Source organism: Capra hircus, chromosome 1 (genome assembly GCF_001704415.2).
Source record: "Capra hircus breed San Clemente chromosome 1, ASM170441v1, whole genome shotgun sequence".
In the NCBI taxonomy this organism is placed as follows: Eukaryota; Metazoa; Chordata; class Mammalia; order Artiodactyla; family Bovidae; genus Capra; species Capra hircus.
In genome coordinates this window covers 136,542,194-136,569,272 of record NC_030808.1, presented here as the reverse complement: position 1 = coordinate 136,569,272, position 27,079 = coordinate 136,542,194, and the positions used below count along the sequence as shown (strand labels likewise).

At 39.7% G+C, this 27,079-nt stretch overlaps 1 protein-coding gene across 1 annotated transcript in view; it reads right to left on the bottom strand.

The window, feature by feature from the left end:
• Positions 1–27,079, bottom strand: part of ACAD11 (acyl-CoA dehydrogenase family member 11) — a 113,760-nt gene that overhangs the window by 83,223 nt on the left and 3,458 nt on the right. The window contains exons 2-4 of the mRNA XM_018051271.1: positions 12,780–12,879; positions 10,558–10,683; positions 1,473–1,634 (exon numbers count right to left, since the gene is read on the bottom strand). Of these exons, the coding sequence (XP_017906760.1) occupies positions 1,473–1,634; positions 10,558–10,683; positions 12,780–12,879 (388 nt within the window). The remainder of the gene's footprint in view (positions 1–1,472; positions 1,635–10,557; positions 10,684–12,779; positions 12,880–27,079) is intronic.

The window sequence follows — 27,079 nt, the reverse complement described above, 5'->3', positions numbered from 1 at the left end:
GTTTCTTGACTTCCTACTTTTGCATTCCAGTCCCCTATAATAAAAAGGACATCTTTTTTGGGTGTTAGTTCTAAAAGGTTTCATAGGTCTTCACAGAACCGTTCAACTTCAGCTTCTTCAGCATTGCTGTTTGGGGCATAGGCTTGGAATACCGTGATATTGAATGGTTTGCCTTGGAAATGAACAGAGATCATTCTGTCGTTTTTGAGATTGCATCCAAGTACTGCATTTCAGACCCTTTTGTTGACCATGATGGCTACTTGATTTCTTCTAAGGGATTCCTGCCCGCAGTAGTAGATATAATGGTCATCTGAGTTAAGTTCACCCGTTCCAGTCCATTTTAGTTCGCTGATTCCTAGAATGTCGACGTTCACTCTTGCCATCTCCTGTTTGACCACTTCCAATTTGCCCTGATTCATGGACCTGACATTCCAGGTTCTTATGCAATATTGCTCTTTACAGCATTGGACCTTGCTTCTATCACCAGTCACATCCACAACTGAGTATTGTTTTTGCTTTGGCTCCATCCCTTCATTTTTTCTGGAGTTATTTCTCCACTGATCTCCAGTAGCATATTGGGCACCTACTGACCTGGGGAGCTCCCCTTTCAGTATCCTATCATTTTGCCTTTTCATACTGTTCATGGGGTTCTCAAGGCAAAAATACTGAAGTGGTTTGCCATTCCCTTTTCCAGCGGACCACATTCTGTCAGACCTTCCACCATGACCCTCCCGTCTTGGGTGGCCCCACAAGGCATGGCTTAGTTTCACTGAGTTAGACAAAGCTGTGGTCTGTGTGGTCAGACTGGCTAGTGTTCTGTGATTATCGTTTCGGTGTGTCTGCCTTCTGATGCCCTCTTGCAACACCTACCGTCTTACTGGGGTTTCTCTTACCTTGGACATGGGGTATCTCTTCATGGCTGCTCCAGAAAGTGCAGCCACTGCTCCTTACCTTGGACGAGGGGTATTTCCTCACGGCCACCCCACTACCAGGTTACATATTCTTTTATACCATTTTCAAGTTTCATGTAAATGAGTTTTATGTAGAGGTGTCTCAAAAATGTTAAGTTCCTTTAGGGGAATAATTGATTTCTATTTTCTTGAAATTTAACGCAGTACTTAGCATGTATTAAACATACTTATATGCTTAATAAATATTTATTAAACACATGCTTAACAAATATTTGTTAAACTAATTTAAAAAAGGAAAATTGTATAGAAAATGTATTGGTAAATTAAGTGAAGAGATAGAAATAGCTTTAAATTTGCATTTATATATGCTGTCAGTTATAGAAGCTTTTGCTGATCTAAAAATTATAACATTATTTTATGTTTAAAATAAGTCTATCTGAAGGTTCAAAGTTATAGCCAGATTTCAGAAAAGTATAAAATAATAGGTTTTTACTTTAATTAAAAATGTATATTTTGTTTCTAAGAACTTGAGAAAAGAAACTCTTCGTGTGGATGCCTTACCTGTCTTTTGCAATACCCAACACCTCTACCATATCCTTCCAGCTGCAATGACTGTATATTCAAGGAATGTAACTGAGCCAAGGTTTGTATCATGGCCACGTATATGGCTGAACGTTCTGCTGGGCTAACTCCAGGAATTGTCAAATCACGAAAGATTCGGCCCTATGGAAGCAATTACAACAGATAATTTTAAACAAAATAAATATTTTCATACCAATTATTTGCTGTGTCATCATACTCTGTTTCATACAAAGATTAGGTACAGTTTTGCAATCAAAACCAATTCTCTGTAGAATGTGCCAGCACTTCCCTGGTGGCTCATATGGTAAAGAATCTGCCTGCAATGCAGGAGACCCACCAGGTTTGATCCCTGAGTCAGGAAGATCCCTTGGAGAAGGAAATGGTAATTCACTCCAGTATTCTTGTCTGGAGAATCCCATGCACAGAGGAGGCTGGTGGGCTGCAATCCATGAAGTTGCAAAGAGTTGGACACAACTGAGCAACTAACACATATATGCCACAGGCGAAATACAAGGATACACCAAGATTAACTTTAAGGACAAAAACTACTCTCCAGTAACATTTTACCAAATAAAAAATCTTAAAAAAATTTGGATATACTGTTATTAATGGACTGGTTTCTTATTTGGAGTAGTTTCTTTCCCTCTACTATCTGGATAGTTTAGTTATTGCCATTACATGTCTCTTTACTGACACCTAGAGGAAGAATAGGCCAATATGCTATAATTAGTAAATATGTTCCTAGTTTATCTCACTCAAATTGTGTTCTCAAATTAAAATGAAAGTTTAATACAAGACAGAGAATATAGCCAGTATTTTAAAATAACTCTAAGTGGGAGGTGGTCCTAAGATGGCGGAGGAATAGGATGAGGAGACCACTTTCTCCCACACAAATTCATCAAAAGAACATTTCAACGCTGAGTAAATTCCGCAAAACAACTTCTGAATGCTGGCAGAGGACATCAGGCACCCAGAAAAGCATATCATTGTCTTCGAAAACAGGTAGGAAAAAATATAAAAGACAAAAAAGGTAGGGAGGGAGATTAGTCCCGGGAAGGGAGTCTTAAAAAGAGAGGTTTCAAAAACACCAGGAAACACACTCACTGCCGTTTCTGTGGTGAGCCTTGGAAGCACAGAGGGCAACATTACAGGGAGGAAAAATAAATAAATAATTAAAACCCACAGATTACGAGCCCAACGGTAACTCTCCCAGCGGAGAAGCAGTGCAGACACCTGCATCTGCCACTAGCTAGCAGGGGCTGGGCAGGGAGGCGCGGGCTGCATTGCTTCACAAGGATCGGGCCTGAATGCCCCAAGTGTAACCAGAACGAGCTAACTTGGGCTAGCAAACCAGACTGTGGGATAGCTACCACGCGAAAAGCTCTAACATAAGACACCGCCTGGACCGCGCACAGAACAAAGGACGGAACAGAATTAGCCAGCTGCAGACCATCCCTCTCTGGTGACAGGCAGCCAGAGTCGGAAGGGCCAGAAGGGGGCAATAGCAGCCCCAGAGAGACATTACCTACAAAACTGCAAATAGGCTTGTTTGCTAACTAAGACTTCTTGGAGTTCTGGACAGTCATCATCCGCCTGAGGAGGTGCGCCAGCTGTACACCCAGAAAACTGAGCAGCAGGGACGGGAGAGGCGATAAGTCGCAGCGACTGTGCTCGCCAAACACCTGAGCTACTCGGACCTGAAGGGCACAAAACGCAGGCCCAACCAGTCTGTGCCTCTGGGGACTACCTGAGTGCCTGAGCCTGAGCTGCTTAGACCTAGGAGGTGCATGCAGACCAGGGCCGGCCTCAGATGGTTCCCAGTGGAGCAAGCTAGAGCCTGAGCTGTGTGCACCGTCAGGCCCAGTGTGGCTGGGACACTGCGAGCACTCACTAGTGTTATTTGTTTGCAGCATCCCTCCCTCTGCACAGCGTGACTGAACAAGTCAGCCTAAAAAAAAACTGTCCACCACCAACCCCCTTGCATCAGGGCAGAAATCGGACACTGAAGAGACCAGCAAATAGAAGAAGCTAAAACAGAGGGAACCGCCTTGGGATTGACAGGTGCAATAGATTAAAATCCTGTCATTAGTACCCACTACATTGGAAGGGGCCTATAGATCTTGAGAAATATAAGCCGGACCAAGGAACTATCTGAAAAATCACTGAAAGTGATCCCACACTGCCCACAATCCCACCAGAGAAAGTACTAGATACATCTTTACCATTTTCACGATCATTCTTTTTTGATGTTTGTTTTTTCTTTTCTTTTTCTCTTCTTTTCTAACACTTTTTAATTTTTAAATCCTCTATTTCTCCTTTAGTTTTCATTTTTATAACCTACTGTTAATTTCTCCCCCCAAAAGACCCAATTTTTAAAGCAAACTTCATATATATATATTTTTAAATTTTATTATTTTTTTAATAATTCTTGTGACTTTTTTTTTTCTTCTTCTTCTCTTTTTTAATATTGTATTTTTGAAAATCCAGCCTCTATTCTAGATTTTTACTGTTTGCTTTTTGGTATTTGTTATCAATTTTGTACCTTCAAAAACCCAATCTTCAGTACATATTTATGCTTGAGAGAGAGATTACTGGCCTTACTGCTCTCTCCTCCTTTGGACTCTCCTTTTTCTCCACCAGGTGGCCTCTGTCTCTTCCCTCCCCCTTCTTTTCTCTACCCAATTCTGTGAATCTATGTGTGTTCCAGATGGTGGAGAGCACTTAGGGAACTGGTTACTGGCTGGATCTGTCTCTCTCCTTTTCATTTCCCTCTTTTATTCTCTGTCTACTTCCTCCCTCTCCTCTTCCCTGTATAACTCCATGAACACCTCTGAGCAGTCCAGACTGTGGAGCACCCATAAGGAAGTGATTACTGGCTAGCTTGCTCTCTCCTCTTTTGATCCCAGCTCATCTCATTCCAGTCATCTCTAACTACCTCCTCCCTCTTCTCTTCTCCATGTAACTCAGTGAACCTCTCTGGGTGTCCCTCAATGTGGAGAAACTTTTCATCTTTAACCTAGATGTTTTATCAACAGTGTGGTATAGAAGGGAAAGTCTTGAGACAACTGTAAAAATAAAACTGAAAACTAGAAGCAGGAGGCTTAAGTCCAAATCCTGAGAACATCAGAGAACTCCTGACTCCAGGGAACATTAATCGATAGGAGCTCATCAAACGCCTCCATACCTACACTGAAACCAAGCATCACCCAAAGGCCAACAAATTCCAGAGCAAGACATACCATGCAAATTCTCCAGCAACTCAGGAACACACCCCTGAGCTTAAATATACAGGCAGCTCAACGTTACTCCAAAACCACTGACGTCTCATAACTCATTACTGGACACGTCATTGCACTCCAGAGAGAAGAAATCCAGCTCACCCACCAGAACTCCGACACAAGTTTCCCTAACCAAGAAACCTTGACAAGCCGCTGATACAAACCCACCCACAGTGAGGAAGCTCCACAGTAAAGAGAACTCCACAAACTGCCAGAATACAGAAAGACCACCCCAAATGCAGCAAAATAAACAGGATGAACAGACAGAGAAATACCCAGCAGGTAAAGGAACAGGAGAAATGCCCACCAAACCAAACAAAAGAGGAAGAGATAAGGAATCTACCAGACAAAGAATTCCAAATAATGATAGTGAAAATGATCCAAAATCTTGAAGTCAAAATGGAATCACAGATAAATAGCCTGGAGACAAGGATTGAGAAGATGCAAGAAAGGTTTAACAAAGACCTAGAAGAAATAAAAAAGAGTCAATATATAATGAATAATGCAATAAATGAGATCAGAAACACTCTGGAGGCAACAAATAGTAGAATAATGGAGGCAGAAGATAGGATTAGTGAAATAGAAGATAGAAAGGTAGAAATAAATGAAACAGAGAGGAAAAAAGAAAAACGAATTAAAAGAAATGAGGACAATCTCAGAGACCTCCAGGACAATATGAAACACTCCAACATTCGAATTATAGGAGTCCCAGAAGAAGAAGACAAAAAGAAAGACCATGAGAAAATACTTGAGGAGATAACAGTTGAAAACTTCCCTAAAATGTGAAGGAAATAATCACCCAAGTCCAAGAAACCCAGAGAGTCCCAAATAGGATAAACCCAAGGTGAAACACCCCAAGACACATATTAATCAAATTAACAAAGATCAAACACAAAGAACAAACATTAAAAGCAGCAAGGGAAAAACAAATAACACTCAAGGGGATTCCCATAAGGATAACAGCTGATCTTTCAATAGAAACCCTTCAGGCCAGGAGGGAATGGCAAGACATACTTAAAGTAATGAAAGAAAATAACCTACAGCCCAGATTACTGTACCCAGCAAGGATCTCATTCAAATATGAAGGAGAAATAAAAAGCTTTACAGACAAGCAAAAGCTGAGAGAATTCAGCACCACCAAACCAGCTCTCCAACAAATACTAAAGGATATTCTCTAGACAGGAAACACAAAAAAAGTGTATAAACCCAAACCCAAAACAATAAAGTAAATGGCAACGGGACCATACTTATCAATAATTACCTTAAACGTAAATGGATTGAATGCCCCAACCAAAAGACAAAGACTGGCTGAATGCCCACAAAAACAAGATCCCTATATATGCTGCCTACAGGAGACCCACCTCAAAACAAGGGACACATACAGACGGAAAGTGAAGGGCTGGAAAAAGATATTCCACTCAAATAGAGACCAAAAGAAAGCAGGAGTAGCAATACTCATATCAGATAAAATAGACTTTAAAACTAAGGCTGTGAAAACAGACAAAGAAGGACACTACATAACAATCAAAGGATCAATCCAAGAAGATGTAAGAATTATAAATATATATGCACCCAACATAGGAGCACCACAATATGTAAGACAAATGCTAACAAGCATGAAAGGGGAAATTAACAATAACACAATAATAGTGGGAGACTGTAATACTCCAGTCACACCTATGGACAGATCAACTAAACAGAAAATTAACAAAGAAACGTAAACTTTAAATGATACAATACACCAGTTAGACCTAATTGATATCTATAGGACATTTCACCCCAAAACAATGAATTTCACCTTTTTCTCAAGTGCTCACGGAACCTTTTCCAGGATAGATCAGATCCTGTGTTATAAATCTAACCTTGATAAATTCAAAAAAAGCAAAATTATTCCAAGCATCTTTTCTGACCATAATGCACTAAGATTAGATCTCAATTACAGAAGAAAAACTATTAAAAATTCCAACATATGGAGGCTGAACAACATGCTTCTGAATAACCAAGAAAATACTGAAGAAAAAAAAATCAAAATATGCATAGAAATGAATGAAAATGAAAACACAACAACCCCAAACCTGTGGGACACTATAAAAGCAGTGCTAAGGGGAAAGTTCATAGCAATACAGGCATACCTCAAGAAACAAGAATAAAGTCAAATAAATAACCTAACTCTACACCTAAAGCAACTAGAAAAGGAAGAAATGGATAACCCCAGGGTTAGTAGAAGGAAAGAAATCTTAAAAATTAGGGCAGAAATAATTGCAAAAGAAACAAAAGAGACCACAGCAAAAATCAACAAAGCCAAAAGCTGGTTCTTTGAAAGGATAAATAAAATTGACAAACCATTAGCCAGACTCATCAAGAAAAAAAGGGAGAAAAATCAAATCAATAAAATTAGAAATGAAAATGGAGACATCACAATAGACAACACAGAAATACAAAGGATCATAAGAGACTACTATCAGCAATTATATGCCAATAAAATGGACAAAGTGGAAGAAATGAACAAATTCTTAGAAAAGTACAACTTTCCAAAACTGAACCAGGAAGAAATAGAAAATCTTAACAGACCCATCACAAGCAGGGAAATTGAAACTGTAATCAGAAATCCTCCAGCAAACAAAAGCCCAGGTCCAGACAGCTTCACAGCTGAATTCTACCAAAAATTTAGAGAAGAGCTAACACCTATCCTACTCAAACTCTTCCAGAAAATTGCATAGGAAGGTAAACTTCCAAACTCATTCTATGAGGCCACCATCACCCTAATACCAAAACCTGACAAAGATGCCACAAAAAAAGAGAAAACTACAGGTCAATATCACTGATGAACATAGATGCAAAAATCCTTAACAAAATTTTGGCAATCAGAATCCAACAACACATTAAAAAGATCATACACCATGACCAAGTGGGCTTTATCCCAGGCATGCAAGGATTCTTCAATATCTGCAAATCAATCAATGTAATTCACCACATTAACAAATTGAAAAATAAAAGCCATATGATTATCTCAATAGATGCACAGAAGGCCTTTGACAAAATTCAACATCCATTTATGATAAAAACTCTCCAGAAAGCAGGAATAGAAGGAACATACCTCAACATACTAAAAGCTATATATGACAAACCCACAGCAAACATTATCCTCAATGGTGAAAAATTGAAAGCATTTCCCCTAAAGTCAGGAACAAGACAAGGGTGCCCACTTTCACTGCTACTATTCAACATAGTTCTGGAAGTTTTGGCCACAGCAATCAGAGCAGAAAAAGAAATAAAAGGAATCCAAATTGGAAAAGAAGAAGTAAAACTCTCACTGTTTGCAGATGACATGATTCTCTACATAGAAAACTCTAAAGACTCCACCAGAAAATTACTAGAGCTAATCAATGAATATAGTAAAGTTGCAGGATATAAAATCAACACACAGAAATCCCTTGCATTCCTATACACTAATAATGAGAAAGTAGAAAAAGAAATGAAGGAAACAATTCCATTCACCATTGCAACGAAAAGAATAAAATACTTAGGAATATATCTACCTAAATAAACTAAAGACTTATATATAGAAAACTATAAAACACTGATGAAAGAAATCAAAGAGGACACTAATAGATGGAGAAATATACCATGTTCATGGATCGGAAGAATGAATATAGTGAAAATGAGTATACTACCCAACGCAATCTACAGATTCAATGCAATCCCTATCAAGCTACAAGCGGTATTTTTCACAGAGCTAGAACAAATAATTTCAAGATTTGTATGGAAATACAAAAAACCTCGAATAGCCAAAGCAATCTTGAGAAAGAAGAATGGAACTGGAGGAATCAACCTGCCTGACTTCAGGCTCTAGTACAAAGCCACAGTCATCAAGACAGTATGGTACTGGCACAAAGACAGAAATATAGATCAATGGAACAAAATAGAAAGCCCAGAGGTAAATCCACACACCTATGGACACCTTATCTTTGACAAAGGAGGCAAGAATATACAATGGATTAAAGACAGTCTCTTTAACAAGTGGTGCTGGGAAAACTGGTCAACCACTTGTAAAAGAATGAAACTAGATCACTTTCTCACACCATACACAAAAATAAACTCAAAATGGATTAAACATCTAAACATGAGACCAGAAACTATAAAACTCCTAGAGGAGAACATAGGCAAAAGACTCTATGACATAAATCACAGCAGGATCCTCTACGACCCACCTTCCAGAATATTGGAAATAAAAGCAAAAATACACAAATGGGACCTAATTAAACTTAAAAGCTTCTGCACAACAAAGGAAACTATAAGCAAGGTGAAAAGACATCCTTCTGAATGGGAGAAAATAATAGCAAATGAAGCAACTGACAAACAACTAATCTCAAAAATATACAAGCAACTTATGCAGCTCAATTCCAGAAAAATAAATGACCCAATCAAAAAATGGGCCAAAGAACTAAACAGACATTTCTCCAAAGAAGACAAACAGATGGCTAACAAACACATGAAAAGATGCTCAACATCACTCATTATTAGAGAAATGCAAATCAAAATCACAATGAGGTACCATTTCACGCCAGTCAGAATGGCTGAGATCCAAAAGTCTACAAGCAATAAATGCTGGAGAGGGTGTGGAGAAAAGGGAACCCTCTTACACTATTGGTGGGAATGCAAACTAGTTCAGCCACTATGGAGAACAGTGTGGAGAGTCCTTATAAAACTGGAAATAGAACTACCTTATGACCCAGCAATCCCACTGCTGGGCGTACACACCGAGGAATCCAGAATTGAAAGAGACACGTGTACCCCAATGTTCATCGCAGCACTGTTTATAATAGCCCGGACATGGAAGCAACCTAGATGTCCATCAGCAGATGAATGGATAAGAAAGCTGTGGTACATATACACAATAGAGTATTACTCAGCCATCAAAAAGAATACATTTGAATCAGTACTATTGAGGTGGATGAAACTGGAGCTGATTATACAGAGTGAAGTAAGCAAGAAAGAAAAACACCAATACAGTATACTAACACATATATATGGAATTTAGAAAGATAGTAACGATAACCCTGTATGTGAGACAGCAAAAGAGACGCAAATGTACACAACAGACTTTTTGACTCTGTGGGAGAGGGAGAAGGAGGGATTATTTGGGAGAATGGCATTGAAACATGTATAATATCATATAAGAAATGAATCAGCAGTCTAGGTTCAATGCAGGATACAGGATGCTTGGGGCTGGTGCACTGGGATAACACAGAGGGATGGTATGGGGAGGGACGTGGGAAGGGGGTTCAGGATTGGGAACTTATGTACACCCGTGGCAGATTCATGTTGATGTATGGCAAAACCAATACAGTATTGCAAAGTTAAAAAAAAAAAAGAATAAAAAATAAATAAGTAAAATAATAAAAAATAAAAGATAGACTAGAGCCAAAAAATAAAAAAATAAAATAAAATAACTCTGAGTATAACCTTTAAAAATTGTGAATCACTATGTAATACATCTGTAACATATAATATTGTACATTAACTCTATCTCAATAAAAAATAATTTAAAAAGCAAAACAAAAATAAAAACTCCATAAAGAACCAACCCTGCTGATACCTTGGTTTCAAACGTCTAGCCTCTGGAAATGAGAGGATATATTTCTGTTGCTTTAATAAAAAGAAAAAAAGTTTAAGCCCTTGCAAAGCAAACTACCTAAAATGCTGACTGATAAACTATCATTTATTAACATGTAATTTCACAACTAGAAATAAAAGCAACAAAGTACAATTAAGTGTTAATTTACCTGTACATGTTCCATCAAATAAAATTCTGTTCCGATGACAGACGGATCACTGCAGTACAATAAAGGTTTGGGAACGGGGAATCCAACTGAAAACAAGGCTTTCTGGACTTTAAATTCTCTATCAATCTAAATAAGATGATAATTAAAAATCAGAAATACAGAAATTTAATAATTACTTGTGAGCTAACATTAAGGCTAGAAATTAATTTTAAAACAGTATCAACAAATGTGACAAACAATATAACCCAGAGGATAATAATTTCCTTAGTATAATCCATAAAAGTAGTCTTAGTGCGATTATTACAACTATAAATTAGGCTGGTACTTGCAAAAGAGTCAGACAGAACTTAGCAACTAAAATAAAAACAACAACAAAAATTGCTAATTAGGCTAAAAGAACAGGCTTATGTGTGGGGCTTAATCTGACTGATAATATGAAGGTGACAGTTTCTGACCATAAACTTTTGCAGATATCATTACAAAAAAAAAAAAAAACAACCAACATTTTTTTCCTATCAGTCCCTGCTTGCTGACTCACTCTTGCTCTTGCTCCCCACCACCAATTCCTCTCCAGTCTACCATGGGGCTCAGGCAAGTCTCTATTTCAATGCTCTGGGCATAGTCAACTACAGGGTACTGGTGGAAGCCTGTGGATGCTGGTAGAAAGGAAATGTACCTCCTCTGTCTGGAGATCAATGGAGGTACTTGTTTTCAAGGCAGTGGTATGGGCTGCCATGGAGCTCAAGATAACTACTGGGTAAGAAGACAATGAGAAGCAACTTGGTACTGACACAGAAGCTCAGCTAAGATAGGTGAAGAAAAGGCCTTCCTCAACCAGGAAAGATGTACACATTTATCACTCAGAACCCAGGGACACAGCTTATAGCAGAACACTGATGCCAACTAATCTGCCTGCAAAGTCCCCTTCCCCACACTCAGGCTGATCACTTCTAAGGAGAAGAAACCATGCAGTTCACTTTGACCAGAGGGATAAACCGGCCACTGCTGCAATAACTAGAGCAGGGAAATGACTAAACCCATAACCAAGGTGAGAGCAGTTAGAGATGCCAATAGCTACAGAAAGAAGCTTCTGGTGCTGTGAAGTAGGCGTGGCATGGGGCGGTGGAGGCTGCTCATAAAGTAGATGTCATGTGGGAACACTGCTTTTTTCCAATGCAGATATGGGAAAAATGAAAGGAGTTGAAACAAAAGTACTTTAGATCTTTGGGCTGAAAGCATTATGTTATGTTCTGATGTCTTCTAGATATCCAGGGTATTATCAAGAAGAGAGACAAATCCAGCTGTTTACTGGGGCATAAATCTCTCCCTGCAGGTGGGGATTCTCTTTCACCCATGCCTTGTTGAGGCTTAAGAAAAGTTCCTGAACTTTTTCGATCTTAAGCATGCAGGTCACTTCATTTTCTGGGAATATCATAGTCAGAATCTGCATTTTCTATTACTGTGATATTAAACCCACCTTTCAGTGGCCCATCTCCAGTCAGTTTGGGTTGGGAAGCATGTATAATCTGTTATACATGATTATAATAATATCCAAAATATGCATCATGATTTTAATGTTCTTTTCTCTAAAAATCCATAGATAATATGTTTTCTGAAAAGAATCAGTTTTTAACAAAAATCTTTTATAAGTCTCACTGTCTAATATTTATAGCATATTCAGTTCAGTTCAGTCACTCAGTCGTGTCTGACTCTTTGCAACCCCATGAATCACAGCACGCCAGGCCTCCCTGTCCTACAGCGTATTATGATTATTCAAATATTTATTTTTATCACCAAAAGATCAGAGGATTATTACATCAAATATATTAAAGTATTCAGTGAATAGATATTGTTATAAGATATAATAATACCTTTTAAAACATAATTTAATCAAAGTACAAAACATCTATAGATGAGCAGCTCTGAAAATATTCATCAGGTGACTGTATTTCTAGCTAACTGTATTTCTAGCTAACTGTATAGAAAGGAATCAAATCCACAAGATTACCAGCTTAAACACAGCCTCAGATTTCAAACTCAAATCAGTGATAAAAACAAAAAGGGGGTGGGAATACTACTCAAGTGAAATTTTCATCTAAGAAATGTATTCTCTATATTTAACAATTGTGAGAGTACTTTTAAAAGCAATTTAAATTGTTTTGTGAGTATAAAATGCATTTATTAGTCAACAAGGAATTTAACATTGCATTTGTATATCATACCTTATGTGCTTTAGGAAGAAGTAAACCAGGTGGTTTTTTTCTGAGTACATATGCTTGAAAGCCTTTCTGGAGATGAAAGGTTGGATTGGACTGTCCTGATCTAGATAAGAATAGAGAAAAGGCCAATAACAAAGATATATTTTTCTTTTCTCCCACATTCTGCTGAAATTTCAGAAAAAAACACAAAATGAAAATAAATCCACTTCAATGCTAGAAAGCCAAGAGGGGTGCTACCAGCGGCTGAGAACATTCATTTTTGGATTATATATAGCAGACGGTAACACAGTGGCAGCTGGAAAATCTATAATCCACACAGGTAAAAGAGAAGATCTTACTTCCCGCCTGCAAATCATGAGTTTTATCAGAAGTATCCCTAGAAAAACGTCTAGATCTAAGTAAAGAAAGGCTGGGAGAAGAGATTGTAGGGGATCTGTCAGCAAATTAATTAAAAGATGCTGAAACAACTGTTCCCTTGTCTTCGATTGGAGAGAGAACTGCGAGTACAGCTCTCTGAAATGGGAATTTTGATAAGCAAGGTCCTAGAGTGGATATTTGGGCCAGGAAGTGCAATAGTGCCCCAGGCAACTCACAGACACCAGGGCACGGACTTTCCCTGCTCTGTGGACAGAAATTCTCACATGGGCTAAGAAAATACACTCCAGCTGCCAAAATTATTTAATCTATACCTTCATTTACCCAACTTTTAAAGAATTCAAGAGCATGAAAGAGAGGCTTTGAACTAAAAAAGCAGAAGAATTAATCCCGGAGGTAATAGGTAATAAGAGAAAGTTAAAAAACATTTTTCTCTGAAGTTTTACCCTAGGCTTCCAGCCTCCATCTGCAAAGAACAAAAGCAGATTGAATGCAGCAGCACCTGCAGTTTCTACATCTTACTCAGATAAGCAAAACCCATCCTCTCCAGCAGTCATACTAAAAAGCACCATCTAATCCTGGGTGAGCACCTTTAAGCATAGGAAAGTGAAGATCATTGCCACAGTGTCAGCAAATGGGACAACATCGAGCTATATTGTTAATCTTTTTAAAATATAAATTCATTTGTTTATTTTTGGCTGTGCTGGGTTTTCATTACTGTGGGAGCTTGTCTCTAGCTGTGGAGAGCGGGGGCTATCCTCTAGTTGTGGTGCATGTGCTTCTTGTTGAGGTGACTTCTGTTGCAGAGCGCAGGCTCTAGGCCCACAGTCTTCAGTAGTTGCAGGGCAATCGGTAGTTGCGGTTCCCAGGCTCTAGAGACCAGGCTCAGTCGTTGTGGCTCACGGGCTTAGTTACTCTGTGACATGCGAGATCTTCCTAGATCAGGGATCAAACGCATGTCTCCTGCATTGGCAGGTGGATTCTTTACCACTGAGCCACCAGGGAAGCCCCTGTGTTGTCTAACTTGACACGGGACAATTCATCTGTGATGCTACAAAGAGTCAAGTTGCAATGAACCTTACAAAGACATTTTTTAATGCCAAATGTCTGCTTCGATGCATTTCTGATAACACAGTCATTTATGAAGCACTGGTGTTTTGTGATGGTAAATGACCAAGGTGAAATATAAAAGGAAAACTAAAAGCTTTTTATTAAATATATAGTTACCGTATGACCCAGCAATTTCACTCTAACATATATATCCAAGAGAACTGAAAACACATTCAAACAAAAAATTGTACATGAATATTCATAGCAGCTCTATTTTCAACAACCAAAAAGTAGAAACAATCCAAATGTTCACCAACAGATGAATGGATAAACAAAATATGATATATTCATATAATGGAATATTACTCAGCCATAGAAGGAATGGAGTTTGGATACATGCTAAAACATGGATTGGCTCTGAAAACATTATGCTAAGTGGAAAAAAAAAAAAAAAACAGTCACCAAAGGTCACATATTATATGATTCCATTTCTATGAAATGTTCAGAATATGTAAATCCATAGTGATAGAAAGTAGATTATTGGTTTCCAGGGGATGAGCAGAAGGGGGAATTGTGAGATAAGGGTTTCGTAGGATGATGGAAATTTCCTGGAATTAGATAGTGGTGATGACTGCAGAATATTGTGAATTAATAAAAACCACTATATTATACACTTAAAATAGTTAAAATTTCAAGTTTAACACAGCATGAATTTTATCTAAACAGACAAACACACAAACAAACAAAACCCCACCAAACTAAAAGCATCTCCTTTGAGCAAGTATCCACCATCCATGGTTCTAACAAAGACAAAAAAGATTAAAAAAGCAGAATCCCAGCAGGGGAAGACCATCACCAACACTGTGCACTGTGAACAAAGTACTGACTACATTTTACCACTCTAACCATCAGGCCTCCATATAGTATAGAATCCACTGATGGTATCAATATGATAAGAATCATCAATGAGTCAAAGGTCATAACTATTTGAGGACCTGAACAAGACTGTTAGGACTTGAACAAGATATTTAATACTAAAAGAAATGGCTTGATTTATAATCAAACATGTGACACTTTTGATTTGTTGAACCTTAATTACAAAGATGGAATCTTTGCATTTAAGTGTTCAGTTAGGAACACTCATTTGGTAGACTCATTTGACTAGACAAGAAATCTCAAAGAATCTTAGCACTGGTTTTACTTAGAAGCACAGGAAGACAGGAGATACAGTATGCCAGCGGGGTAGCATCAGATGAGTTTCTTTAGTAAGGTCCTTACAGTAGGTCCATGCAGCAGTCTAGGATCTACCGTATAACTCCTGTGTCCCTATGGTGATGGCTCAGGTTTGAAGGAATGAGACCACAGTGGATGAGTGTGAGTGCCACCCTGGCTTAGAAGCCTCATGCTCCACACCATGATGACTCCATCATCTCCAGGAGCAGTCCTCTAACAAGAGACATGACCAATTTTAAGAACAGACTAAAGGTAGAAAAGCCCCAAGTTAAGCCTAAAATATCTGACCAGATACTTTAGTTAAGCATAAAATATCTGACCAGATACATTTACAGGCCTTCCAGTTCAGATGCAGTTTATCAAATAGATGTTACTTTCAACATAAGTGCTCTTGCTTGGAAACACAGCTGACACTCCACCTTACCAAGTTTCCAGAGTAACAGAGTTAGAAAGTTAATTTGTTTATGGTTGGTTGGTTTAGTCACTAAGTCGTGTCCGACTCTTATGACCCCATGGACTGTAGCCTGCCAGGCTCCTTTGTCCATGGGTTTCTCCAAGCAAGAATATTGGAGTGGGTTGCCATTTCCTTCTCCAGGGGATCTTCCTGACCCAGGAATTGAACCCAGGTCTCCTGCATTGGAGACAGATGCTTTACCGACTGAGCTATGAAGGAAGTCTATAGAACAGGAGAAAACTTTTGTGGTTTTTTTTTTTTTAAACACTTTTCTCACAACATGCTGGCCTCAGATCCATGATGTAATCCTACTAGTTGGCTACTAGAGCCAGGTGGCTCTATTTGCATCTCCAAGCTTCCAAGCTTGGAGATATTCTTATAAGATTTTTTTCAATAGCAAGAAATTTTTAAAAAGCATCAGTCCTGATAAAGGTCACATATGTTTACAGCTATGTAGGCAGCCTAAAGGAAATCAGTCCTGAGTGTTCTTTGGAAGGACTGATGTTGAAGCTGAAACTCCAATACTTTGGCTACCTGATGTGAAGAGCTGCCTCATTTGAAAAGACTCTGATGCTGGGAAAGATTGAAGGCAGGAGGAGAAGGGGACGACAGAGGATGAGATGGTTGGATGGCATCACCGACTCAATGGAGATGAGTTTGAGTAAACTCCAGGAATGGTGATGGACAGGGAGGCCTGGCGTGCTGTGGTCCATGGGGTCACAAAGAGTCGGACACGACTGAGCGACTGAACTGAACTGAAGATAGCCATCTTGTCCCTTGTCTGGAGATAAATTTGAAGTTATTCAGAATTTACTGTTCTTTGATATCACTCCTTTTTCTTTAATTTTGAAACTACTTGTGGAGTCATGACTATTCTGACCAAGTGCACCATAGCAAGCAGTTAATACCAAGTGGACTTAGACCTTCATATCTACTCTTAAAATCAGGTTGGTATGCTCACTGAGGTATATGGAATTGAGTGAGCAATGATGCAGGATAACAACCAGCTTGGCAACTGAACTCACAGGCACTGCTATGGCATTCTTTGAAATAGTAACTTTTGATACTGATGCCAATAGTTCTTCAAATGTATTTGCTGTGGATTAGAGATCGAGAGAAGAGAAGACTAAAAGACGAATATCATGGTGTTTAAGCATAGAAAATATTGAGTATATAGTTCAAAAGACTTAAAAATACAAAGCTGGAGATGAGAAGAGGCAAAATATCCCCAAAAATCTTGCCCCAAACTAGGATTCAGAGCCATGGTAGAAGAGATGTCAAGGCAGAATCAAAGGAAGTCAGAAGATTCTTGACAACTGCAATGGAAGCAACAAACAGCTGGCTAAGAATCAGATTATTAACAAGGAAGAATTTAACATCAGCAGAAAAAGCTGGAGAGGATCCAAAACTCCACCATAGTGTATCAGAGAACAGGCATCATGATAGGTGCTTTGCTGGGCATTCCCTGGAAGTGGTGGCTAATCTTCAGAGGTGCCTTTTCTGGATCCATGACTGCAAAAATCAACCAACTTGAACAAAACACAATACAGCACATTCCGCAGAGTCATGAAGTTTGAAGGACTCTGATTTGTAGGAAGCCGGTTCACTGACAGTTTAAAAAATCATTATTTAAGCTTCTTAATATACTATTTACAATTACTATATTAATTAAATTATAACTATTTAACATATTAAAATCACAGACATTTGTCCTTTTCATCATAGGGGACTGGAGTGCAAAAGTAGCAAGTCAAGAGATACCTGGAGTAACAGGCAAGTTTGGCCTTGGAGTACAACATGAAGAAGGGCAAAGGCTAACAGAATTTTGCCAAGACAATGCACTGGTCATAGCAGATACCCTCTTCCAACAACACAAGAGATGACTCTACAAATGAATATCACCAGATGGTCAATATCAAAATCAGATTGACTAAATTCTTTGCAGTCAAAATGGAGAAGTTCTACCCAGTCAGCAAAAAGAAGACCTTGAGCTGACTGTGGCTCAGATCTGGAACCCCTTGTGGTAAAATTCAGACTTATTGAAGAAAGTAGGGAAAACCACTAGGCCATTCAGGTATGACCTAAATCAAATGCCCTATGATTATATAGTGGAGGTGATAAATAGATTCAAGGGCCTAGATCTGGTAGACAGAGTGCCTAAAGAACTATAGATGGAGGTTCATAACATTGTACAGGAGGTGGTGACCAAAATCATCCCCAAGAAGAAGAAATGCAAAGTGATTGTCTGAGGAGGCCTTACAAATACCTGAGAAAAGAAGAGAAGCGAAAGGAAAAGGAGAAAGGGAAAGACATACCCAACTGAATGCAGAGTTCCAGAGAATAGCAAGGAGAGATAAGAAAGTATTCTTAAGTGAACAATGCAAAGAAATAGGGGAAAACAATAAACTGGGTAAGACTAGAGATCTTTTTAAGAAAACTGGAGATATCCAAGGGAACATTTCATACAAAGATGGGCACAATAAAGGACAAAAATGGCAAGGACCTAACAAAAACAGAAGAGATTAAGAAAATGTGGCAAGGATACACAGAACTGTATAAAAAAAGTTCTTAATGACCCAGATAACCATGATGGTGTGGTCATTCACCTAGAGCCAGACACCCTGGAGCGTGAAGTCAAGTGGGCAGTGGGAAGCATTTCTACAAACAAAGCTAGTGGAGGTGATGGAATTTCAGCTGACCTATTTCTAATCCTAAAAGATGCTGCTGCTAAAGTGCTGCACTCAATATGCCAGCAAACTTGGAAAACTCAGCAGTGGCCACAGGACTGGAAAAGGTCAATTTTCATTCCGATCCCAAAGAAAGGCAATGCCAAAGAATGTTCAAATTATCATATAATTGCACTCATTTCACATTAGCAAGAATATGCTCAAAATCCTTCTAGTTAGGTTTCAACAGTACGTGAACTGAAAACTTCCATATGTACAAACTGGATTTAGAAAAGGCAGAGGAGCCAGGGATCAAGTTGCCAACATACGCTGGATCATAGAAAAAGCAAAGAAATTCTAAAAAAACATCTACTTCTGCTTCATTGACTACACTAAAGCTTTTGACTGTGTGGATCACAACAAACTGTGGAAATTTCTTAAAGAATACTAAACCACATTACCTGTCTCCTGAGAAACCTGTATGCAGGAGAAGAAGCAACAGTTAGAAATGGATGTGGAACAATGAACTGGTTTGATATTGGGAAAGGAGTATATCAAGGCTGTATATTGTCACTCTGCTTATTTAACTTATGTGCAGGGCACATCATGTGAAATGCCAGGCTGGATGAGGCTCAAACTGGAATCAAACTTTCTGGGAAAAATACGTACAACCTCATATAAGCAGATGATACCACTCTAATGGCAGAAGGCAGAGAGGAGCCTAAAGAGCCTCTTGATGAAGGTGAAAGAGGAGTGAAAAAGTTGGCTTAAATTAAACATTCAACCCACTCCAGTATTCTTGCCTGGAGAATCCCATGGACTGAGGAGCCTGGTGGGCTGCAGTCCACGGGGTCACAAACAGTCGGACACAACTGAGTGACACATTCAAAAAGGAAGATCATGGTATCCAATCCTATCACTTCTTGGCAAATAGATATGGAAACAATGGAAACAGGGTCAGATTTCATTTTCTTGGGCTCCAAAAGCAATGCAGATGGTGACTGCAGCCACAAAATTAAAAGACGCTTGCTCCTTCAAAGAATAGCTATGACAAACCCAGACAGTGTATTAAAAAGCAGAGACATCACTTTGCCAACAAAGGTCCATATAGCCAAAGCTATGGTTTTTCCATACAGCTCTTACATGTATGGTTGTAAGAGCTGGACTATAAAGAAGGTTGAGTATTGAAGAACTTTTTTTGTGTGTTCAAACTGTGATGTGGGAGAAGACTCTTGACAGTCCCTTGGACAGCAAGTAGATCAAACCAGTCAATCTTAAAGGAAATCAACCCTCAATATTCATTGGAAGGACCGGTGGTGAAGCTGAAGCTCCAATACTTTGGCCACCTGATACGAAGAGCTGACTCATTGGAAAAGACCCTGATGCTGGGAAAGATTGAAGGCAAGAGGAGAAGGGGTGACAGAGGATGAGATGGTTGGATGGCATCATCGACTCAGTGGACAGGAATTTGAGTAAACTCAGGGCTATAGTGAAGGACAGGAAAGCCTGAAGTGCTGCAGTTCATGGGGTCGCAGAGTCAGACATGACTTAGCGAATGAACAAAACCAACAAATAGACATCTGTATACTTAAATACACACAGAGAAAGAGAATAATACAGGTTCACTTTATCCACATAATAAATAAGTGGAAAGAGCTATTCATGTCAAAACACAAAGCTCTTTTTTATATTGGCATCAGTTGTGGGGGAAAAAAAAGTTAACTTGGAGTACTTAGAATAAGACTACCTATCCCCATTCCCAAACACCTATCTCTTCCTACTTCCCATCACTCATAGCACCGCTGTCTTAAAACCACCAGGACTGGTCTCATAATGCTCTTTATCTCTGTTTATGTTATCAAACAAAAGACCTACATGCTCATGTCACCATTTATCCACTGCATTCTAATTCCCATAAGGCTCTATATAGTCCTTAGTCTTCTCTCACCCCGACCCTCATGCCCCCAACTCCCAACACCTTTACATCGTGCACCCTGAAACTCACTGTCTTTCAGCACCACAATCACGTAAAGTGCCAGTTCCAGGCTCTCTGCCCTCCATCCTGTCTAAACACCTCTTCCCCAGCTTTGAAATTCATGTCATAGAGACTCTGCCACCCTCTACCCATTCTTGTTGCAGTCACCCACTAATTCATAAATCATTCTCCCTCAATGCCTAAGGATTTTCACTCTTACTAACACTGTGTTGTTCAGTCGCACAGTCATGTCTGACTCTGCGAATCCATGGACTGCAGCATGCCAGGCTTCCCTGTCTTTCAGCATCTTCCAGAGCCTGCTCAAACTCATGTCTATTGAGTTGGTGATGCTATCCAATCATCTTGTTCTCTATCATCCTCCTCCCTTCAATCTTTCCTAGCATCAGGGTCTTCTAGTAAGCTGGCTCTTTGTATCAGATGGCCAAAACTCTACCCCCATCCTAATTATTAATGGCATTAAAATCCATAAAGATATTTGTTCTTAGGCCTATCAGTTCCTTGAATTCTCACCTCCAGTGATTATACTACCTGTCACTCATTCTATGGGACACACCGTGGTGGTGGTGGTAAGTCACTGTAGACCCCCAGGCTCCTCGGTTCATGGGACTCTGCAGGCAAAATTACTGGAGTGGGTTGCCACGCCCTCCTCCAGGGGATTTTCTTGAGCCAGGGATTGAACCAGCATCTCTTATGTCTCCTGCACTAACAGGCGGGTTCTTTACCACTAGCACCACGTGGAAAGCCCTGGGACACACCTTATATCTTATCAACAACTCAAGCATGGCATTATCCTATTTTTTAAGCATTTCTAACTCTGATCATGGAGAAGGCACTGGCACCCCACTCCATTACTCTTGCCTGGAAAATCCCATGGACAGAGGAGCCTGGTAGGCTGCAGTCCACGGGTTCGCTAACATCGGACATGACTGAGTGACTTCACTTTCACTTTTCACTTTCATGCATTGGAGAAGGAAATGGCTGCCCACTCCAGTGTTCTTGCCTGGAGAATCCCAGGGATGGGGGAGCCTGGTGGGCTGCCGTCTATGGGGTCGCACAGAGTCGGACACTATTGAAGCGACTTAGCAGCAGCAGCAATTCTCATCATAACCTCTTTTCACTCACACACCTAGTACCTCAATTTCAACAATTCTTTGATCCCTGGACCTACCTACCTACCAACCATTAATCATACTACCTTATCATGGCCTTTGGTTCTCCCTTTCCCTATGATATCCATCCTTAACTAGCTTAAATTCGATGCTCAGTTACATAACTACTCCCTTGAATGCATCTTTAATACACTTGCCCTCTCTCACTTCATGTTATTTGCTTGGAGTCCCCCATCCTGGTTAAATCCAACTGTTTGCCTGAATGTAGCTGGAGAAAGAAACACATAGCCATAATTATTGTTTAGGTTAGGTCCACTAGAAGCAGATCCTGAGAGATTTGTGTGCAAGCAACTTAGTAAGGAAATGCTTAGAAAACATTGCTTAGCAAGTCAGGGAAGGGGAGAATGCTAAGCAAAATTATGATCTGAGACAAAGTTCCTTAGAGGGTAACTTCAGCTTGATTTCATGGTAAGGAGGGGACTCAACAGTGTAAGGTACACCTGAGAGTTGTCTTATCTCTAAAGCAAAAATAGTGGGAATTTCATACATCTGAACCCATGAGTCACTGGTTAAGAGCCATCTTGGGCACTACAACATTCAGGGCAAAAGAGGCTCCAGAAGGCAAGGACAGTCTATAAAAGAGCCATATGTGTTGGCTACTGGAAGCAGAAGCCACCAAAGCAGGGTATACATGAAAACAGTAAAAAGCAATCCAAGAGAATCTGAGCAAAGGATCAATAATACCTACTAAAATAACTACTCTTACTTCAAATTCATGACTGTGAACCTCAAAGTGAATCATGCTGCAATCATAATATACTTCCTTAGTCCTTTCATGCATTTCCCATGCTCTTAGATGACTATTTCACAATTCCTCCTCTTCCTTCAAACCTCGAACACTTTCTTCCACCATCTTCACTCAGCTGATTACCTAGCTTCATATTTCACAGAGAAAATGCGAACAATCAGGTGAGAACTTCCACAAGGTGACACTACCATTTCTATGGCATCAGTTCAGTTCATTCGCTCAGTCATGTCCGACTCTTTGTGACCCCATGAATCGCAGCACGCCAGGCCTCCCTGTCCATCACCAACTCCCGGAGTTCACTCAGACTCACGTCCATCGAGTCAGTGATGCCATCCAGCCATCTCATCCTCTGTCATCCCCTTCTCCTCCTGCCCCCAATCCCTCCCAGCATCAGAGTTTTTTCCAATGAGTCAACTCTTCGCATGAGGTGGCCAAAGTACTGGAGTTTCAGCTTTAGCATCATTCCTTCCAAAGAAATCCCAGGGCTGATCTCCTTCAGAATGGACTGGTTGGATCTCCTTGCAGTCCAAGGGACTCTCAAGAGTCTTCTCCAACACCACAGTTCAAAAGCATCAATTCTTCGGCGCTCAGCCTTCTTCACAGTCCATCTCTCACATCCATACATTACTACTGGAAAAATAGAAGCACCTATATCCATATACTCTCTCTTCCCTGCAGAGTCTGTAGAATGCCTACATTTCTTTCTAAGGACAATTCCTCTCTTGTGAATTAGATCCCATTCTACTCTTGTCTACTCAAGGACTTAATTCTAGCCTTCTCTCTTCCAGAGATTTTTCACTGTTTTGGATCACTGCCATCAGCATACAAACATGCTGCCTTTTTCTTTTTTTAAAAACACTTCTCTTGACCCCACGACCCTGATGCTGGGAAAGATTGAGGGCAGGAGGAGAAGGGGACGGCAGAGGATGAGATGGTTGGATGGTGTCACCAACTCAATGGACATGGGTTTGGGTGGACTCCAGGAGTTGGTGATGGACAGGGAAGCCTGGCGTGCTGCAGTTCATGGGGTTGCAAAGAGTCAGATATGACTGAGCGACTGAACTGAACTTGACCCCACTTCCCCCTCTACAGAAAACATTTATTTCCCCCTTTAGAGCAAGGAGTATAAACTCAAAATGTTTACACTGTTTGGTACAATTATTCTTCTATTTTCTCATGAACCCATTTCAATCAAGCTTTCATTCCTATCTTTCCAGTGAAGTGATTTTTTTCAAGGTTACTAGTACTCCAGTGTGCTTGCCTGGAGAACCCCAGGGACGGGGGAGCCTGGTGGGCTGCCATCTATGGGGTCGCACAGAGTTGGACACGACTGAAGTGACTTAGCAGCAGCAGCAGCAGTACTGCTATGGTGTCAGATCATGGTTTCCCCCTCTTGGACCACCCCTTTTGAGACTCTGTTGTATGTTAATCCTTAATTCTTCAATTCTCAATACTGGGATTCCTGGGACTAAGTTCATAGACTTTCTCTTTATGTAGACTCATCTTCTAGGTAAGCTTTATAATCTCATGGCTTTAAATACCTTCTCTATCTCAGTGACTTCCAAATGTATGTGGCTAGTCTAGATCTCTGCTCTGACCTCTTGATTCATATAGCTGCCTGCTTACTATTACATATCCACTCCCATGTCTAAATTGCATCTTGAAATTCAACATTCCAAAACCAAGTTCCTGATATTTCCTTTCCAATCTGATTGTCTACAGTTATCTCTACTTCATTGCATGATAAATCCATCCTTTCAGTTGCCAAGACAAAAATGGAATACTGTTGGTTTCCTCTTCTTTTTCTTTCATATCCCATATGTGATCAGTTATAAATCCTCCAAAATAAATCCAGAATATGACCACTTTGCACCTATCCTACACTACCACCTTGTTCCATACCACTAATTACTCTCTACTAGGTCATCAAAATACACTCCAAACTGGTCTCCTTTTGTATGCCTCCTTCAGCCAAACAATAATAGGGAAACAGATTCTACTTAAAAAAACAAATCACTTCTTTCCTCTGCCCCTAAATCCCTAATCTCTCACCATCTCAGCTAACTTTTTGTGCTTAGTCATTCAGTCATGTTTGACTCCTTGTGACCCTTTGGACTGTTGACCACCAGGCTACTCTGTCCATGGGATTTTCCAGGCAAGAATACTGGAGTGGGTTGCCATTTCCTTTGCCAGGGGATCTCCCTGACCCAGGGATCAAACCTGCATTTCTTACATCTCCTGCGTTGGCAGGCAGGTTCTTTACCCCTAGCACCACCTGGGAAGAGTGTCAGCTAGAGTAAAGGCCAAAGCCCTTATAAGAGTCAACAGAATTTCTCTTGCCCTTGTTATGCAACTGCAGGCACCCTGGCTTGTATTCTCTCCACCCACTGGGCACACTCCCTCTTCAGAGCCTCTGCTCTTCCCTCTGTCTGGAATAGTGTTTCCCCAGATAGCTATAAGGCTTACATCCATATCTCTCCTTGCTGAATGCCACCTTCTTTTCCTATTCTCCTTTGTTTCTCTCCATAATACACATTACTTTCTCATACACTGTAATATTTAGAAAGTGATTTTATTTATCCTCTGTCTTCTCCAGATAGAATGCAGGTTCCAAAAAGGCAGGATCTTTTTTTTGTTAAATTCTCAGTGATTGAAGCAGCACCAGGCACATAATATACACATACTTGGAAATCATAGGGTTTGTTGTATCAAGTTATACAACATCTTCATTATTGTTTAAGTCAAAATATTTTTATTTCTAATATGATTTAAATTTTGCTCATTCTAAAAATAAACTTTGCATAGGTAAAAAATAATATTTGAGAGAACAGTAACACAACAAATACCAGTGTTCTCACTACAGAATTTGAGAAAGAAAAAATTATCATCTCTAAAGCCCTCTGTGTATCCTTCCCTTCATTTTTTATTTTTGCTTTTCGTCTGTACCACGTCTTAAATTAGTTCCCCAACCAGGGATCAAACCTGAGCCACCTCAGTGAGAGCACTGAGTCCTAACCACTGGACCACCACTGTCTCTCTCTTCAGAGTAACTATCATTTTGATTTTTACATTTATCATTCCCTTGAAGTTTACCCCCTTAAACAATATACTGTTTATTTATCCAGTTTTTATTTGTGTTGATGTATATAGCTGCAGTTGAATAATCTTCACTGCTGTGTTTCTTCATGTGAATATACTATAATTTATTCACCCATTCTTTAATTAATGTTGTTTTATTACTCTATTTTTACTGTTACAAACAGTGCAAAGATTTTTGTAGGTTATCTCATGATACCACAGTACAAGAATTCCTCAGGAGTACACAACTAGGAATAGAAATGCTTTGTCACGCAACATGTATATCTTCCCATTTTATCTTTACAAGATTGTGCCAAATTGTTTTCCAAGGTTGTTGCGTTGTTGTTCAGTCACTAAATCAAGTCTCTTTCTGACCCTATGTACTACAGCTTGCCAGGATTCCCTGTCCTTCACTATTTCCCCAAGTTTGCCCAAACTTCGTTTGTTGAGTCAGTGATGCCATCCAATCATCTCATCCTCCGTCAACCCCTTCTCCCCCTGCCATCAATCTTTCCCAGCATCAGGGTGCCACCCTCACCAATAGTGGATGAGTCCCTGTTATCTCATATTCTGCTTGATATTATCAGATTTTTTTTTCAAAAAAAGTCAAAAATTCCATATATATGTGTTAGTACACTGTATTGGTGTTTTTCTTTCTGGCTTACTTCATTCTGTATAATAGGCTCCAGTTTCATCCACCTCATTAGAACTGATTCAAATGTATTCTTTTTAATGGCTGAGTAATACTCCATTGTGTATATGTACCACAGCTTTCTTATCCATTCATCTGCTGATGGACATCTAGGTTGCTTCCATGTCAGGACTATTATAAACAGTGCTGTGATGAACACTGGGGTACACGTGTCTCTTTCAATTCTGGTTTCCTTGGTGTGTATGCCCAGCAGTGGGATTGCTGGGTCATAAGGCAGTTCTATTACCAGTTTTATAAGGACTCTCCACACTGTTCTCCATAGTGGCTGAACTAGTTTGCATTCCCACCAATAGTGTAAGAGGGTTCCCTTTTCTCCACAACCTCTCCAGCATTTATTGCTTATAGACTTTTGGATCTCAGCCATTCTGACTGGCGTGAAATGGTACCTCATTGTGGTTTTGATTTGCATTTCTCTGAATCAGTGATGTCGAGCATCTTTTCATATGTTTGTTAGCCATCTGTATGTCTTCTTTGGAGAAATGTCTATTTAGTTCTTTGGCCCATTTTTTGACTGGGTTGTTTATTTTTCTGGAATTGAGCTGCAGGAGTTGCTTGCATATTTTTGAGATTAGTTGTTTGTCAGTTGCTTCATTTGCTATTATTTTCTCCCATTCTGAAGGCTGTCTTTTCACCTTGCTTATAGTTTCCTTTGTTGTGCAGAAGCTTTTAAGTTTAATTAGGTCCCATTTGTGTATTTTTGCTTTTATTTCCAATATTCTGGGAGGTGGGTCATAGAGGATCCTGCTGTGATGTATGTCAGAGAGTGTTTTGCCTATGTTTCTGTGGGAGAGGGAGAAGGTGGGGTGATCTGGGAGAACAGCA